The 17,336-nt window shown below is 46.9% G+C and overlaps 1 protein-coding gene across 2 annotated transcripts in view; it reads left to right on the forward strand.

The window, feature by feature from the left end:
* The window catches only part of AK5 (adenylate kinase 5), a 234,947-nt gene that overhangs the window by 212,864 nt on the left and 4,747 nt on the right, over positions 1-17,336 (forward strand). For both annotated transcript variants that reach the window (XM_019802846.2, XM_002922313.4), the window contains exon 13: positions 3,980-4,168. In XM_019802846.2, the coding sequence (XP_019658405.1) occupies positions 3,980-4,168 (189 nt within the window). The remainder of the gene's footprint in view (positions 1-3,979; positions 4,169-17,336) is intronic.

Consider the following 17,336-nt stretch of genomic DNA (forward strand, 5'->3'; position numbering starts at 1 on the left):
AAGCAAAAAGCATGGGTGGGGCCTCTGACTCGTTCTAAAGCCAAATCTGACCAATGGGGGCTTTTACAATTCAAAGGGATGAATCCATTGCCAGGCTCACATTAAAATGGGCCGGGCACTTGACATCTATTAATTCATTTCATCCTGGCAATCGTCCTATTGAGGTAGAAACTACTATTATCCTCATTTTAAAATGAGGGAAATGAGGCACCCAGAGAGAACAAGATGGCTATTTTTCTCAACAAAAGAGAATTTCTGGGTGGCATGCCCCTGCCCACTGGTAAATATGGCCTAACCAGTGTCCTGACTTAATCAGAAGAAAACTAAAGTGGGGGTCAGAGGAGGGCAGGGTAAACTCCTCCTCCTGTCCCCCCTGCAGGAATCACTGAGGCGAAGCCATTATCACAAGTCAGCTGAAGCTGCCATTCTCCTCCCGGTGGCTGCCCTCAGCTGGGATGAGTACTCATCCTAACTGGATCCCAAGAGGCAGCGAGAGCCAGCTCCCACAAAATAAAAGGGTCTCTGACCCCACCCACTTCCTTTCCCACTGTCTTGCCCTCCTCTCCTGGCCCCGTTTGGCCCACCAGGCATCTGGCCTGAGCCCCATTCTGGTGGAGAAGTCCACGAGGGTGAAGTCACCAGGCTTTGGAACCACACACAGCTGGCTCAGGACTGTCGTTAATGTCCTCAGTGGCTTTGGGCAAGTTAACCTCTGTGAGCCCCCATTTCCTCTTACTTAGAGGAGAGAGAATACTCCCTGGCAGGGGGCTAAACGGGTTAAAGGGATGGCTGTCAGTAAAGGCCTTAGCTACTGAAATGTTGTTTGCTTGAAGGATGCCAACCGCCCCTACAGGACACTTGTGCTGTAATAGGGATCCCCTGAACACCCAAAGGTTATGAAGAACCCAACTCTGCTATGGCAGAATTCCGGGGATTCCAGCAGGGTGAGGTCGGGGGCAGGGAGTCGTCCCCAAGTCTCTGTGATTCATTCAGGCGAGGGCAGAGTGCTTTTCCGGTCACGTGAGGTTAAAGTTAAACCACAGTCTAATGAAAAAGAGGCAGAGCTGGGACGCGGAGAGCTACTCCAGACGACTTTCTAAAGATAGCTATAGATCAAAGTTTTGAAAAATGATTAAACAGTATTTCAGAAAATGTTAGGTACTAAAACCATTAGTGGTACAGGCCACTTCCAAATGCAATGACTGCTCCATAGCGTGTTATGCGGGAAGGGAGCGTGGGAGGAAGGTTAGGTCAAACCCATTGTCTCGGAAATGGCTTGGTTGAGCAGCTTTTCAAATTATTATTTTGTGAGGAATTGGCCTGGAGATTTTCTTAAAATGCAAGACTGATTCAGCAGCTCAGGGATGGTGCCTGAAACCGCCTTTCTCACTCGCCCCCAAATGCTGCCTGCGCTGCTGGGCTGTGGACCACACTTGGAGAATCCATGTGGAAGACAAAACCACCTCTCAGTTCTGCACTTACTTTGAGGCAGAGGGTCTATTACTGCCAGCTCTTGCTCAGATGCCCATTATCTCTGTTTGCACCTGAATGTGTCCCTGAATTCTCTCTCCTGTCTTCAAGAGTGGCCTCAAAACTCCCACGATTAGTCTTCTCAATGCAGACCCAACCAGAAACCGCTCCAGGGAGCCAAACTCTAACGGAATCCTAGGCTGCCTCCTGAGCTCGCCCTCTGCTGGTAGACATGAGTCATTTTCTTCTAAACCCAGCCTTGCAGGCTGCTCGGAGGCTTATTTTTGTTTTCCAATTAATACAGGCAGAAAAGTTGCATGATATAGTCCAGAGGTTTATTTCACTCTTCTAGATTTTGGAGAATTTTTTCACTCTATTCCTTCAAGTACATCCTATAGAAGGGATAGATAAATGTTTGATCAACACTTACCAGCAACTTACTGTTCTGTGGTGCCTGAAAGTAGTCCCCCCACCCGCCCCACTTTTTTCCCATCCGTCCTGGGCAGTTTCCAGAGTGGGGTGGCCAGCCTTCATTTACTCACAGGCTGACCACTGCAAGATGACGAGAGGGAGCCAGTCTCTTGGTGGTTGTGGTAGTGGAGGCAGCACGGACACAGAGACATCAGGAGCCAGGAAACGTTTTGGGGGAGGATAGGGAGATTGGGAGATTCTCGCTGCTGATCATACCATCATCGTACTAAAACACTTCTTAATCACCTGCCTACTATCTGCAAGACTTGGGACCAGGAGTCAAGCCCTCCTAACCCCACACAAAGAGATTGTAGCCTAAGGAGAAATAAGCCTAATAGCTAACACTTACTGAGTACATATGCCAAACAACATCCTTACATTATTTTATTTAATTTTATTCAGTCCTTACAGCAATCCATGATCATCCTCATTGTACAAATGAGAAAATGAGAGGAACCTGACTGGCTCAGTCAGTAGAGTGTGCGACTCAGTCTCAGGGTTGGGAGTTCAAGCCCCACGCTGGGCATGAAGCCTACTTAAAAAGAAAAAAAAAGGGAAAAAAAAAAAAAAGGAGGGGCGCCTAAGTGGCTTAGTCAGTTAAGTGTCCTCATTCAGCTCAGTGATGACCTCAGGGTCCAGGGATCAAGCCCTACTTCAGGCTCCCTGTTCAACAGGGAGTCTCCTTCTCCCTCTCCCTCTGCCTGCCGCTCCCCCTGTTTGTGCTCTCTCTGTCAAATAAATAAATAAATAAGAAAGAAAATTGGGATGAAGAGATGTTGAGTGATACTTTCACTAATGACAGAGTCAGCTTAAAATTGCAATTTGTTATTTTGTTGTTATTGTTACAATTCGTTATTACAATTTATTAGTTATTTTCTCTAATAGGGTTCTGGGGTTTGATGGGCTTGGCTGGCTGGTTCTCACTGGAGGTCCGTTGTACAGCTGACTTTATACAGTCAGATAGTGGCTAAGGCTAGTGTACATATCTGGACCCAGGGCTGGCCTATCTAAAACAGTCCAGAGCTGGCCAGGCATCTCTGTTTGCAAGGCTTTCAAAGTGGCTAGCTTGGGCTTCCTCGTAGCTTAGCAGTCAGAATAGTTGGACATCTTGGGACACCTGGGTGGCTCAGTTGTTAGCCGTCTGCCTTTGGCTCAGGTCATGAACCCAGGGTCCTGGGATCGAGCCCCGAGTCTGGCTCCTTGCTCAGCGAGAATCCTGCTTCTCCCTCTCCCTCTCCTTGTGTTCTGTGTCTCACTGTGTCTCTCTCTGTCAAATAAATAAAATCTTTAAAAAAAAGAAAAAAAGAATAGTTGGACATCTTAGATGACAGTTGACCAGGCCCAAACTGCAAAATTTCTCATGATCTTGCTTCTAAAACCATACAGCATCATTTCCATCATATTCTATTGGTCCAAGTGGTTACAGGTCAGCTCACCTGTAACTGGAGGAGGTAGAGTTCTGGGTTCTATGTCTCAGTGGGGGAAGAGCTTCAAGCACACCAAGGCAAGGAATTGATGAAGACCATCTTAGAGAAAGTCACCACACCTTAAGCAGCCTGACTCCAACCTTTGTGCATTCAACACTTATGCTCCGCTGACCCTGCATCAAACAGGCACAGGCACACTGTGCCCTAGTGGCCGCCTAGGATGCAACCAGGTACAAAGAAAGAAGTGATTAGCCCTGCCTCAATAGGTCAGGGAAGGAAGTCTTCCCAGAGGAAACACCCATACGCATATGCACGCCTATGTCCCCTTAGTATGGAGGACAGGTTGTGACTGCATTAGGTAGCATATTTTATGACCTCTACATTTTGTGAGGTGACAAAGGCTGAGGACAAGAGACAGCTCTGAGGCGGCACGTGGAAAGATACCAACCTAGAAAACAGGAGCCATGAAGTCCAGTCTCAGCTCTGCCACAGTGTAGTTCGGGGATCTTGAGAGGAACCAGAAGGCCAGGAAAGGAAAGAACTAGAGGTGCCAGGTCTTTCCAGAACGTCAGAGTGGAATTTCTGACCATGTTGTGCTCCTCCACCCCCAGATTGGAGACCCGCACCTGGTGATCTGTATGGACTGCTCAGCAGACACTATGACCAACCGCCTTCTCCAGAGGGGCCCGAGCAGCCCTTGCACGGAAGACACCACCGCCATCGCCAAGCGCCTTGAAACCTACTACCGAGCGTCCATCCCTGTGACTGCGTACTATGAGACGAAAACACAGCTACACAAGGTGACACATTTCACTTGCCTCCTCCAAAATGAGCGGGTTACCTTTTCTTTCTTTCTTTCTTTCTTTCTTTCTTTCTTTCTTTCTTTCTTTCTTCTTTCTTTCTTTCTATCTTTCTTTCTTTTTCTTTCTTTCTTTCTTTCTTTCTCTTTCTTTCTTTCTTTCTCTCTCTCTCTTTCTTTTTCTTTCTTTTTTTTCAAGAAAAGGGAAATTTTGGTCAAGGGATCTGGGAATTAGAGCTGCATACAGCTGCACACTTTCACCTTTTTATAAATCAAAATTTAATATCTGTTGTCACCATACAGATCATAAAAAGTTGGTCACAGAGTTTTCACAAATGCCCTTACAGGTGCTGCAAACAACTCCTTTTTCCCAAATAGAGAGAGGGAGGGCGGGAGGAAGGGCAGGGGTGAGGGAGACATGGATGAGGCATAGGTTCGGCCTTCTAGACCTCAGCTGAACAGGATGACCCAAAAGGTCTCTTCTGGATTTAATATTCAATGACTTTGAATTTCTCGATTTCTACACAGTTCATAATGGGCACTTGGATTTCTCACAGTAACTGTGATTGAGAAAAGCAGCGTACGGGGCCAGGAGGGCAGGTAGTTTGCTGCAACAGTGAAGAGACTGTGGGGAAATGGGTTGCGTCAACCTAACGATCACAAGGGATAATCCCTGGTGAATCACCATTCATTTCATGAATTTGGGAAAACTACTTCCCCTTCATCCCCTCATCTAATAAACATGTATGAAGCCCCTCCCATGGGCCACCCCTTGCCCTAGTGGTTTAGATACGAATCACAGACACGGTTCTTGCCTCCTAGAGATAGACAAGCCTCTGATCACTGTACGGGGTCAAAGTGAGCACAGAGCCAGTTCCAGGGGAACTTAGACTTAAGCAGCCTAAGGGGAAAGGAAAAGCATCAAGGAAGGTCGCCAGAGGACAACTAAGCTGAGCCTCAAAGAGGGAGTGACAGGAGGGGTTAGGGTAAAAAGGTCAGAAGCAACTGGGAGCTAAGTCTGGCTAGGACATAGAGTGCCAAGGAAAAGAAGAACAAGAGATAGGGATGGAGAGGGAAGCATGGACCAGATGAAGACGCCCTTATGAAGAAGCAAGTGATTGTCCTGTGGTAGATGGGAGGGGGGCAGACGCAGTCAGGACTTAAGACAGAACGCTCAGTCCATCCACCTTGCGGAGAGTGGATCCTAAAAGGCAAGGCTAAGAGACCACTCCCGGGAGGCTGGGTCCCAAAGCACAGTAAAGAGCGCGAACGCCTACTTTCTGCTGGTCACGGGAAGTTCAGAGGAGGCACCAATCAGTAAATACCCAGCTTGTCTCTGAGCTACATCATCCATTCCTTGGCAGAAACCACTGATAATGAATTCTCATCTCCTACACCAGTTAATGGTCCATTTTCCAGAATCCTAAGAACTTAGCCCTGGGTGTAGAGGTCTGAACGGTGTCTGTTGATTTAACGCAGGGATGTCAAATACGGGGCATGAGAGCGCCCATCCCCAACTTCCCTCTCCACGCCAGGCATTGCCAACTCGCTCGTTCCGGGGCCCTCACTTGTTAGCTCAGCACTCCAGGCGGCTGCTAGAAGTCATAGGACTTGATCTGCAAGAGGAAACCTGTGTGCTGTGCCTTGTGTAAGCTCTGCCGGCCACATAAAACACACACGTTCAACACAAGCAAAACAAGAAAGTACATAATGTAAGAGCAGGGTCTTAAGAATTCAGGGTCACAAAAGCCTTTACAAGATTAGTGATTTCCACCCTTTGTGCAGCCTGGAACACATAAGAAAATTGTCCGGATAGAGGAGAATTTCTTCCATTTTCGATTTGAAGAGGTGAAAAAAAAAAAATGCTGAAGTCATTCAGAGTTTAACCACTTGCAGAGTCAGAAAATCCCTTTTATCTCCCTCTGGTATCATTCTAACCTAAGTTCTACACACTCACAGGTGATTGGCACATGGATACTGGACCCAGTTCTCAGATAAATCTGAGCTCTGGAATCCTCCTTAGAAATGTCTCAGTTAGTGGAAAACAAAGTTTCTAGTTCCATTTGATTCATCTCATCAGCTTTCCCTGCATTTTGGAGATACCGGCAGCTGGGTCCGTGGTGAGATCACATTTATGATCCGCTTAGCAGATACTTAAGACCGCTCCAGCCCTGACTGCAGAGCAGTGTGGCTGCAGCCTGCAGGACTCCCAGAGGGCCTCTCAGAGGAAGTGCCTCTGCCCATAACTGGATGAACGTGCCCCCTCCCCAGCCTTGCCTAAAGACAGCAGGGCCCTCTGAATACTGGGCACAGGGAGGTGAGACTCGTTTGCAGGTGGCCCGTGGGCGTTGCCAGCAGCTGGGCTACAGAAGTGAGGATGGGAGGAGAAGCAGGGGAAGGAGACAGACTTGTATTCCATGGGGAAGGGGAAAGCTTCTGTCCCTTTGTGCTCCTTGGCCTCTGGGCTCCTGCCACATCTTCTTGCAACAGCATCATCTCTCTCTGGATTCTAAGTGACAGTTTGTGGCTCGTCCCTGTGATGCTCTTCAGATGGTTAACACCTCCCTCCCTGTCTGGTTGGGTTCATGGAGCCCAAGTCAGGGCTGTGTACCCTGCAGATGGGGCCCTAGATCATTTCAGCTTTCTTAAAACGAGGTGGAGTGGTGACCGCACTCCAAGACGTGAGCAAGACAAATCAGCAGCTCGGTGAGGTTTACGTAGGAGCTAGAGCCACGTTATGGTCCAGTCCAGAAATAGACCGCCCAGCACCAGCGTTTCCCTCAGGCCGAGGTATGCTAAGGGTGACTCCATCAGCTAACACCCCTGCCTAGTGACAGGCAGCCCTTTTGGCCACCAGCTAGCCAAAAAAAAAGTGCAGTGAAATTTCAAACAAAGGTAACAAAAAAGCAAAGTGGAATTGATCCAGCCACTGCCTCACTCTTTACGCCCTCATGATGCCATCATCTTATAAAACAGAACTTCCTACCATGTAAACCGCGGGGCGGGGGCGTATGTGAGACAAATGGATCCCCTGACTTCCCAGCTCTCTCCCCTCTCTCATAAAGGCAGCTTTGCTCTGCATCTGAGGAAGCGCCAGAACAGAACTTTTCTTCATTGCACTCTCTCCCTCGCCTGTGCTCAGGGCAGACCGCAGTAATCAACGGTAGGGCTGCGTTTCTACCCAAGTCCGGACAGCTGCCTCAGAGACTTTCCCAATGCCGCAGTATGACAGGCACAGCCGACTCACTAGGATCGGCCCCTAAAAGAAAGCTTTTTACCATTTGAGTGAGAGAACTCATTATTTATTAAGAAAAGAAAGAAAGAAAGAAAGAAAGAAAGAAAGAAAGAAAGAAAGAAAGAAAGAAAGAGAAAGAAAGAAAAAAAGAAAGAAAAACACTGAAATGTAGCATTTCAGGGTAAAAAGCATAGTACCCGGCCAAGGACCCCTGGCAGAGAACATACCGTCTTGGGCACCAGGAAGCCTGAGGCACGGTGGTGTGAAGGAGCTCTGTGAATCTGGGTGAGTGATTTCACTGCCTAACCTCGCCCTCCTTCATCCTAAACTAAGATGGATGGACAGAATTGGACCTCCTGGAATCCTCCAGGTCTATCACTATGATCCTTGGGGGTGGGGGGAATATATACGTAGATATAATTTTCTAATCATAAAAGTAACAGATTTATTTTAGAAAATACAGAAATCTCATATGAGGTCTTATGAGGTCTTAGCACCACTCAGAGGCACACATTCTGGAGTATTTCCTCCAATTTTGTGGCTGTGAATTTTAAAAACACGATTGTAACCATAGGTGTATTGATTGATTAGGGCTCCGCGGTTGTAGTAAGAGGCACCAACTCCAGTTGCCCTAACCCAAAACACAAAACTTGTGATGCAACCCACAGCTGAAACCCCAGACCTGTGGGACCAGGTCCCTCTTGCTTTGCACAAATGCCGCCTTCTCTCACTCATCCAGACTTTTCTTTCTCTGGCCCAGAAGCCAGCATACGGCCACCCTGCAAATTCCACATCCACATGTTACCACAGCCATTCCAAGTTCCAGACAGAAATGTTCTGACTGGCCTGGCTTTGCTCAAGGGCTTCTCCCTGGTCCTGTCAACTCTGGCCAGGCAGGTGGGGTCACATGGGACCTTTTCATTGTTCTGGGGATATTTTGTTGTGTGCACTGTACATCAGATACTGTTCTTGGTCCTGGGGGCACAGCACTAAACACGATAGACTGAAAAGAGAAAAGTGTTAGACAAGAAAGTAAAATAATTGTTAATAGGATAATCTCTATGAACAAAACAAAACACAGTGAGTTGTCCGTGGGGGGGGTGCATATTTTTAGGTGGGTGTTTGGAAGCTCTCTGAGGAGGTAGCATTTGAATTAAAACCTGGCTCATATACACATGGCTGCCTGGGAGTCTTCCCTGGGAATTGGGTGGGGGATAAGGAATTCCTAGAAGAGAAGGGCTTGTGAGAAACCCCAGAAATAGCTACCTCGGTGGCATATACGGAATTGTATAAATTAATGTTTCAAGCTTCTCTTTTAGCCAAGGATAAAAGTAACAACTACTTTTTTAAAAAGACACAAACTTTGAAAATACAAGAGTGTAAAGATAAGAATCTTCCACCCTGGGGCGCCTGAGTGGCTTCAGCTCAGGTCACACCTCAGGTCCTGGCATCGAGTCCCGTGTTGGGCTCCCTGCTCAGCGGGGAGCCTGCTTCTCCCTCTCCTTCTGCAGCTTCCCCTGCTTGCATTCGCTCCCTCTGTCAAATAAATAAACAAAATATTTTTAAAAATTTTTTAAAAAGCATCTTCCGCCCAAACCACTAATGAACATTTTGGTATATTTTCTTACATTTGTTTTTCTCCACCTGGTAGTACTTTTTGCTCATGGTGTAATCAGCCCAGAAATGCCCCAGGCCATAGATGGAGGGGGCTTGATAACAGATGACAACTGTCCCTGGGTTATTTATTAGTCTTAATCAATTAAAAAAAAAGAGAGAGGCCAAGCACTCGTAGACATTCATTTCACAGATGCAGGAAATCAAGTTCCCTGGCAGCTGTCTCTGCCTTCACTGAGGAGAAAGTTAAGGTTTTTGTTCGCCCATTCTTCTGCTGCAGTGTCCCGACTTCATAAATAGTTTAGCCATTTTTAGTAAGTCCTGAAATAGAGCAACATCCATTGTTGTTCTGGGGAGTCATCCAACCTGGCAGGAGACTTCCCTTGAACTGAGGGAGAAAGAATGAGAAAGGCAGCCGCTGGCACCACCCGGAAAGGGGGGAGGCAGAAGGCACGGGAAGGTCAAACTTCACCCTTGACAACCCTGAGTGGACTGGATTCCGAAGTTCGGAATCTAACACAAGTAAAGGAAAGCCCCAGATGACCTTTACACCTTGAAGTCTCCGTCCTTGAGGTCTTTCAGTTGGCTAAAATAACTCTTCAGTTCAGTTTTTCTGTGAAAATCTGAGAATGTTGCTCTAGTGGCTTTACGCACCAATGACAGCTTCACTGGACATAACATTTTGGTCATAATATTTTTCTTTCTTTTTTTTAAAGAGTTTATTTGCGAGACAGCAAGAGCAAGAGAGGGAGAGAGAGCGCTGAGCATGCACAAGCAGGGGGAACGGCGGAGAGAGAGGGGGCAGCAGGCTCCCCGCTGAGCAGGGGCCCAGTGCAGGGCTAGATTGCGACCTGAGCCCAAGGCAGACGCTTAACCCACGGAGCCACCCAGGCACCCTGGTCATAGTATTTTTCGATCAGCATCCAGAAAACATGGCTCCACTGTTTTCAGGCATTTAGTGTTGTGGAGGAAAAGGCAGAGACAAATTTGGAAGTCAACTGTTTTCAGGTGGTACCTTGGAAATATATCGGGGTGAGTTTTTTTCCCCCAATTTTTTCATGTCATTCAAAACTTGTGTCCAGCTATCAGTCCCTCCGCCTTCATCGACTTGCACTGGCATAGGCACCTTTTTCTTTTTTTTTTTAACTTGAGAGTTTTCTGTAATTATCCTTTATTTTGGATGTACTTCTATTCCTTGTTTCTCCTCTGTTCCTTCTATACTAGCTCTGTCCAAAAGAAATATAAATGGGACCCAATGTGTAATTTTAAGTTTTCTAGTAGCCACATTTTTAAAAGGTCAAAAGAAATGGGCAACCCTGATTTAAGTCTTTGCAACCCAGTGTGTATTTCACAGGGACAGCACATCTCAGCTCGGAGTGGCCACACTCAGGGACTTGAGATCAGCCCGCGGCAGTAACTTCTGCACTGGAGAGCAGAGTTCAATATCTAGCACCCACTCCGTGATGGTCACTGCTGTGCTCTCGGCTTTCTAGAAGAAATCCCAAATGTGTTTGCATCTTTCCGGCTCGGTTTTTCACACTGTCATTCCTGCTCCTGGGCTACTGACATTGATCTCAATGCTCAGGTGCATTTCCTGTGGGCCCCAGCTCATTCTTTTCTTCTCATGCTGTTGCCTTCTCACCACACCTGTTCTCACGTCAAGACTGTCTGCACTTAGTGGTCACAGCAACCACATCCTCTTACGTACGGTCTAAACTGGCCACCGTATGCATTTGCCGTCCCTCCTGTGTGTTTGTAGAACGCTGTTTCTTTCCCCAGCTTTGTATTTGTCATGCTTTATTATAATGACTTCTTTACATGTCTGCGGCTACCAAGAGAAAGTAAATTCTGCAGTGGGAAGCATTATGTCTGTCTTGTCCACAGCTTTATCCCCGGGGCACATTGCCTGGCACGAGGAAAAAAAAAAAAAAGTGCTCAATAAATATTGATTGCTGAGTATTCAGAAAATTATATTTAAAATTTTTCTAGTTCCTCTAGGATATGATTATCAGAGATCTTCTTCCCTAATGAGTCTCTGTGAATGTGTGCCCTTTGCCTGTTTCTAGAGTGGTTTTTCCCCAGAAACCTCAGTTTGTCTTGTGTACTCATCCTCTCTTCTGGTGACCTACTTCTGTGTGACAAACCGGTCCAAAACTTAGTGGCATAAACCAACAGCTGTTACTCGATAGCTGTGGCTTCTGTGCTTAAGGCGTTTGGAGAAGCACGGCGGGCATGGTGCTTCTTTGCTCCGTGGTGTTTGGTGCTTCAACTGGGATGACTCCAGCAGGGGGGGGGCTGCCACGGCGAGGGCTGCTGCGTCCACTACGGAGATGGGTCCTCATTCACATGTCCGGTGTCTCAACAGGGCTGGCTTTGCCGGAACTGTCCCCCAGAGCACCTACACGTGGCCTCTCTAGAATGGCTTGCACTTGTCACAGCTCGGTTCCTGGGTTCCAAAGGTGGGAGCCTCCAGTGAGTGAGTGTTCGGAAACACCAAGGCAGGAGCTGGGAGGTTACTTCTGGCCAAGCCTGGGAAATCACACAGCGTCACTTCTGCCACGTGCTACTGCTTATCAAAATGACCCTCAGGCCAGCCCAGGTTCAAGGAGAAGGGGTTCTATTTCATCTCTCAGTGAGTGAGTAGCAAGGTCATATTCAGAAGAATATGTGGGGTGGGAGATATTGTTTCAAGTCTCTTTGGAAACCATAATCTGCTACGTCCTTCAGTTTGGGGGTGGAGTGGAAGGGACTCTCCTGACCCACAGGACGGGCAGGTGACCATTAGTGTCACTTTATGTGTGCTCGAGGACGGGTGGCACTCAGGACTGGTCCTTTTGGATCTCGCACTGGAAGGCAAGCTGGGGTGCCTCCGGGAGGCTCACACTTAACGTGGGATCTCGGGGCTGAGACGTGCTGAGCACGGACCACCGCCACCCTGAGATGCACGTGCTCCTGTGGCTCATTCTGGTTCCCCCCTGAGCCAGGTCAGTCCTTCTGGTTTGGGGGGTGTTCCCCCCTCTCCCCTTACTTGTTCTTTTGGTAGTCCGGTCTTAAATTAGATTTAGAAGAGGATGTCCTGGTGGGGCTTAAGGAGAACAGCTCTTGCCTTTGGAAGTCATGGCCTCACAGCAGAAGGATGGATGCCTGGTTTATCTGGTCATTTTCTAAGTCAGGAGCAGATTATGGAATCTAATTCCACTGGCAATAAGTAGCAATCCAAGTTTTTCAGGATTCTTGTGACCATTCACCTTTTTCTGGGTCTCCATTGGCATTTTAGTGGGAAACCGGGAGAGGCTGTATCAATGGATGCTTGCCCGATCCCATTCCCCACGCAATTGGGGGGGGGGTCTCTTCAGATTCTCTGAAGATCAAACAAGCTAAGGAGAAAAAAGCATTAGCAGGGGATTCAGTGTTCCCAGCTGTGTTAAAACCGTCAAGTGTTCATGTTGACGGCTGGGATTAGATTTATTTCAAAGAATTTTTTTTAACTACCAAAGTAATAAGTGCTTACTAGAATAAGCCAAGAGGAAAAGTATCTAAGTATGTATGGACATGTATAAATCAAACAGCTAGCAATGCTCCCTCCAAACTTACGCCCCTCAAATAACCAGTGTGAACAATTTACTGTCTATCTTCCACCTCCCCTCCTCACCCTCTTCCTCCTCCTCCTCCTTCTTTCTCTGTCTCTGTCTCATATTCTCTTGCTCTCGCTCTCTGACCCCAACCAATCTACTCTGTATAAACACCCGGCCCCCGACACCTACCGTGGTGGAAGCTTCTGTTTTCATGAAAATCCTACTATCCCGTACACATTTCTCTGAAACACCTGGCAGTCCGTACACATCACAAAGATGTTTTCTTCTTAATAGCTATGAAATACTCTATAATACGGATATTCTGTAGTTTCTTCAGCCGGTTTGTTTCTAGTTTGTTTTGTCCACTACTAACAACTGTGCAATCAACGGGAACACCCTTATTTAGGCTTTTGTTTCTCCTAGGAGAGACTATTGAGCTGTTCGCAGCAGAGGCTTTTTTTTTAACCCATTCGCGTCCACTTCCCTTTCTCTCCCTGGCGCTGGAGAAGAGTTTTTTGAATTCAGAAAAGCTCTGGGATTTCCCAGTTGCCAACTGCTTGGCCTCTCCTACCAATGCCCCTCGTCAGCGAAGTTTGCATCTCGGTTCTGAGCGTGACGCCTCCCCGGGTTCAGGCTGGACCTGCCTGCGTGGAGTGCCACTGGAGAGCCGGATTTGGAGACAGCGCTCCCTCCTGCCCGCCCAGTGAAAAGAAAGGTGCACGAAGGGGCAGGTGACTTCAAGGAGCCCTAAGGTTCTGTCCTTTCACGTGACAAATGAGGCATGAATCTTCCATCTGTCTCTGAGAGACTTAAGAAACTCATTCTTCATGACTCTACTTGAAGAGTCTTCTCCCTACGCCCCGTCCCTCCCTGATTGTCAGGCCTGCACCGGATCCCCGCAGAGAGACTTGGATTCCGTGCCTTATTCTTTGCACCCCTGTGGTCCTGTTGAAATGAGTTGTGCTCACTGCGTATTTGTATCCTCCCAGAACAGCAGGCAGAAGAGAACTCCAGACCCTGTTCTCTTCTATACACTTTCTTGATTTCCTTTCCCAGTGGTTGCTCTAATCACATGGCAGGTTTTACCTTCGCCACGTTCAGGGCAATCCCTTCGCTGGGCTTCACTTTAACCCACGTCTCCAGGAGCCATTGACAGGGATTCTACCATCAGAGAATTGGTGCTGTTTCCTCTAAGGTCCTTAACATATTCAGAAGACATTTATGGGGCATCTGTAATGTCCAATGCTTAATGCCAGGAATTCCAAGAGGAAGAGACCCATAAAACACTGCATCAGAGCAAGGTGGTAAATATAGTAACAAGATTTACAGAATGTTCTGGGTCTTTGGGAGCACAAGGCCTGGAAAGGTAGGTAAGGCCTTCAGAAAAAAAAAAAGGATATTTTTCTGCGGGTCCTAAAGGAGAATACAAGTTCCTGACAGGCGGAGGGGAAGGGGACAAAGGCCCTGACACATGGAAGCACCCAGTAACGTTAGCACGGCACTGTGGTGCCAAGCAGATGAATGGAAGTAGGGGGACACTAGACCAGAAAGCAAGGTTGACGCAGGACTGTAAAGGACCTGAACCCATTCATTCATTCCTCCTTCATTCAACAAATTTGCTAGAGCCCCATATTCTCACAGAAAGAGAATGCGGGCCAAGTACATAGAATTTACAATTTCCTAGTAGTCGCATTAACGAGAAAAAAGCAAAAAGAAACAAATGAAATTAATTTAATGACGTATTTTATTGAACCCAATATATCCTAAGTATTAGCTTTTCAATATGTCATCAATATAAAAATTATGAGATACTTTAAAATATTTTTTAGTATGTGTTCAATATTTGGCACATAAGCATGACTCAATTCAGATGCTAAATTTTCATCAGAAATCATAGATTGTATTTGTATTTCATAAGATTTATGGTTAAGAAGGTAGGTTTCACATACCCAAATTGTTCCATTATATTTTTGAATTTTCCAATAATTGAGTCACATACCAGTTTTAAAAGTTAGATTGATTTTCTTTTTTTCAAAGATTTTATTTATTTATTTGACAGCACAAGCAGCGGGAGCAGCAGAGGAAGAGGGAGAAACAGGGTCCCTGCTGAGCAGGGAGCCCCACGTGGGACTCAATCCCAGGGACCCTGGGATCATGACCCGAGCTGAAGGCAGCCACTTAACTGACTGAGCCACCCACACACGCCTGAAAGTTAGATTGATTTTAATTCCATAGCATTAAAGATTCAGTTCTTCACTGCTAGCCACCTTTCAAGTGTTCAGGAGGCCCCTCTGGCTCCCGCGTTGGATAACACGGTTCTAGACTATCCTAGAAAGTTTGACCTAAAAACTGCTGGTATTTTAAACAGGAAAATGGCCAGGTAGGTCTTAGAATTTTTTTGATGTCTACGAAAAAGAGCTGTCATTCAAAGTTAAACTTTGTTCAAAATTTGGAAGAAGAGGAAAAAGAAGGAAAGATTTAAACGTTAACTTTTTAAATGGACAAACCGCCCTCGGACTTTGGAAAGTCCTACGCCCTCGGACTTTAGCAAGTCCTACGTGCAGAGAAGCCATTAACGTGCAGATTTTAAATTGTTCTTAAATTGTTGCTGATGCTTGTCTTTAAAGGCCTCCATAGCCCTCCTTCTTCCTACGGCCTTGAGAACAAGGAGAACTATGTGGCCTGACCGGATATGTGAAGTGGAGGGCTCCCCAGAAGCGTGGTTTACATAACCCTAACTTTTGAAGAATGCATCGGGCTCTGGGCCCCAGACAGCGCGCGGGGGCTGCATATGAAGGGCTTTGCGTTTGCCGAGCCTCATCCGGCAGTGAGGGGGCCCCGTGGTGGGGGGCTCCGTCTGGCTGGACGGAGGATGAGATTAAAAGAGGAAGAAGGTGGCGCACACAACAATCATAAACCACTCAGTGGCAGCTTGGGTTTGTCCCAGAAGCCCCATGGCGCCAGGACACGAAAAACAAAACTACAACTCAAGCCATGTTTGTAACAGCGTGGGAAAATTCAGGAGAAGCGCAGCTAGATGGGGGCAGTGTCTGAACCAGCCAACTGTTCTACGGTTTGCAAATTCACAGAACTAGAGAGAAAGAATAGACAAAATGTGCACTTCTAAGGCAGTGTAACTACTTTCCTAATTTAGCAATATGTTCTTCTGACTGCCGGGAAATGTTACCACTGACTGCTCTCCTTTGAGAAGTCAGGTGAAAACTCAGATTCGACTGCATTTCCTGGTCACTTGCTCTTAGCTTTTTTTAATTAAAAAATATATATTTTCTTTGCTGATCACTGACTGCAGGATTTTATATCAAGTCTCAGACCCAAAAAGTTTCTTAAAGTCAAAAGCAAATCCACTTACCTTGGTTTCAATGAAATTAAATACATTAAAACCTCACGTTCTGACTTTGCGGATTCAGAGCTGGAGGTCTTTGGGGAAAAGGACGTCATGAAGCTTACTTTAACTCTTCGTGGGAAAGGAGAGTTGCTATTGAATAATATAGCATAGGCATTGGTTATGGAGCAAAACCTCAGAGGACGTCTTATTTTCAAGTTTGCACGATTGCTGAGGAAGTCCCCCCCTTCACACAAAACAATCAGGATCCAGGATTCTTACCTGCTCACTAAGGATGTTCAACAGTAGCACCTTGCTAGCTGGTTTCAATGTGCTAAAACTATAAGCACTGAGAATGGTTCCTGTAACTTAAAATGCACTCAGGAAGTTGGCTCTTTCCCATTTCCTTTGATTACAGAATAATACAGGAACGTTATCAGTCACTCACCGTTCTCTTAAAATATTCTCCGTGTGGGAATTCGCTGAGCAGCGGGACCGGAGACCTGACCTGTCTGCCACTAATACAGTCACAGACAGTGTAAACAGTAGGCCATGTGTTTATGGATCTAGACCTTCTCACCCGCCCCCACTGCATGGGAGGGAAACTGAGAGGGGCCAGGGAAGTGAGTGAACAGCCTTTCCCTCCTTCCAGGTTTGGTAAGGCAAGAGCAGGTTTGGAAGGAAGTGGCAGGTTTGCCCAGAAGGGATGTTAGGAGCGCAGGCATTGATTTCAAGGGACGCCTGGTACATTCAGGTTAAAGATGGGAAGGCCTTATGGGGCAGTAAAAAGGAAAAGGAATGAAGTACTGATGATACCCACTAAAAACATGGGTGAACCTTGAAAACACAGTGCTTAGTGAAAAAAAAAAGTCACAAAAAAACCCACATTCAGTGTGCGATTCCATTTATGGAAAATGTCCTGGAGCAGGCAAACCTCATTCCGAGCTCTTTTTCCAGCCTCCTCTTCTCCTTCCCCCAACCCAGGCAGCATTTGCCCTGTACTCAACAAATGACCCACTGTTCCCTGAAAAATCCACGTGCTTTCAGATCCCTACCCCTTTGCATATGCTGGTCTCTCCACAGAGAAGGCTCTCATTCTTTATTAATGCTGATCTACTCCTGTAGGCCCAGCTTGACTGGCAACACCCAACCGTCCTGATGCCCAGTGATGGGCACCTCACCACCACGAAAATGTGAGCCGAGATTTGGAGTAGTGTAGAGTATCAGAGCTGGGACCAAACCTGGAGGTTACCATGTCTGACATCAGCTCCTTTATAGAATAGAGGAAGAAACTGAGGCCCCAAGAGGATGAAAGGCTATTCTGAGTCCTGAAGCTCACCGGAGAGAGTACCAGGTTATCATCGCTCCTGATACAGTGCTCTTTGCCTTACACTTCAGCCCT

The sequence above is a fragment of the Ailuropoda melanoleuca genome, chromosome 2 (assembly GCF_002007445.2).
Source record: "Ailuropoda melanoleuca isolate Jingjing chromosome 2, ASM200744v2, whole genome shotgun sequence".
Classification (NCBI taxonomy): Eukaryota; Metazoa; Chordata; class Mammalia; order Carnivora; family Ursidae; genus Ailuropoda; species Ailuropoda melanoleuca.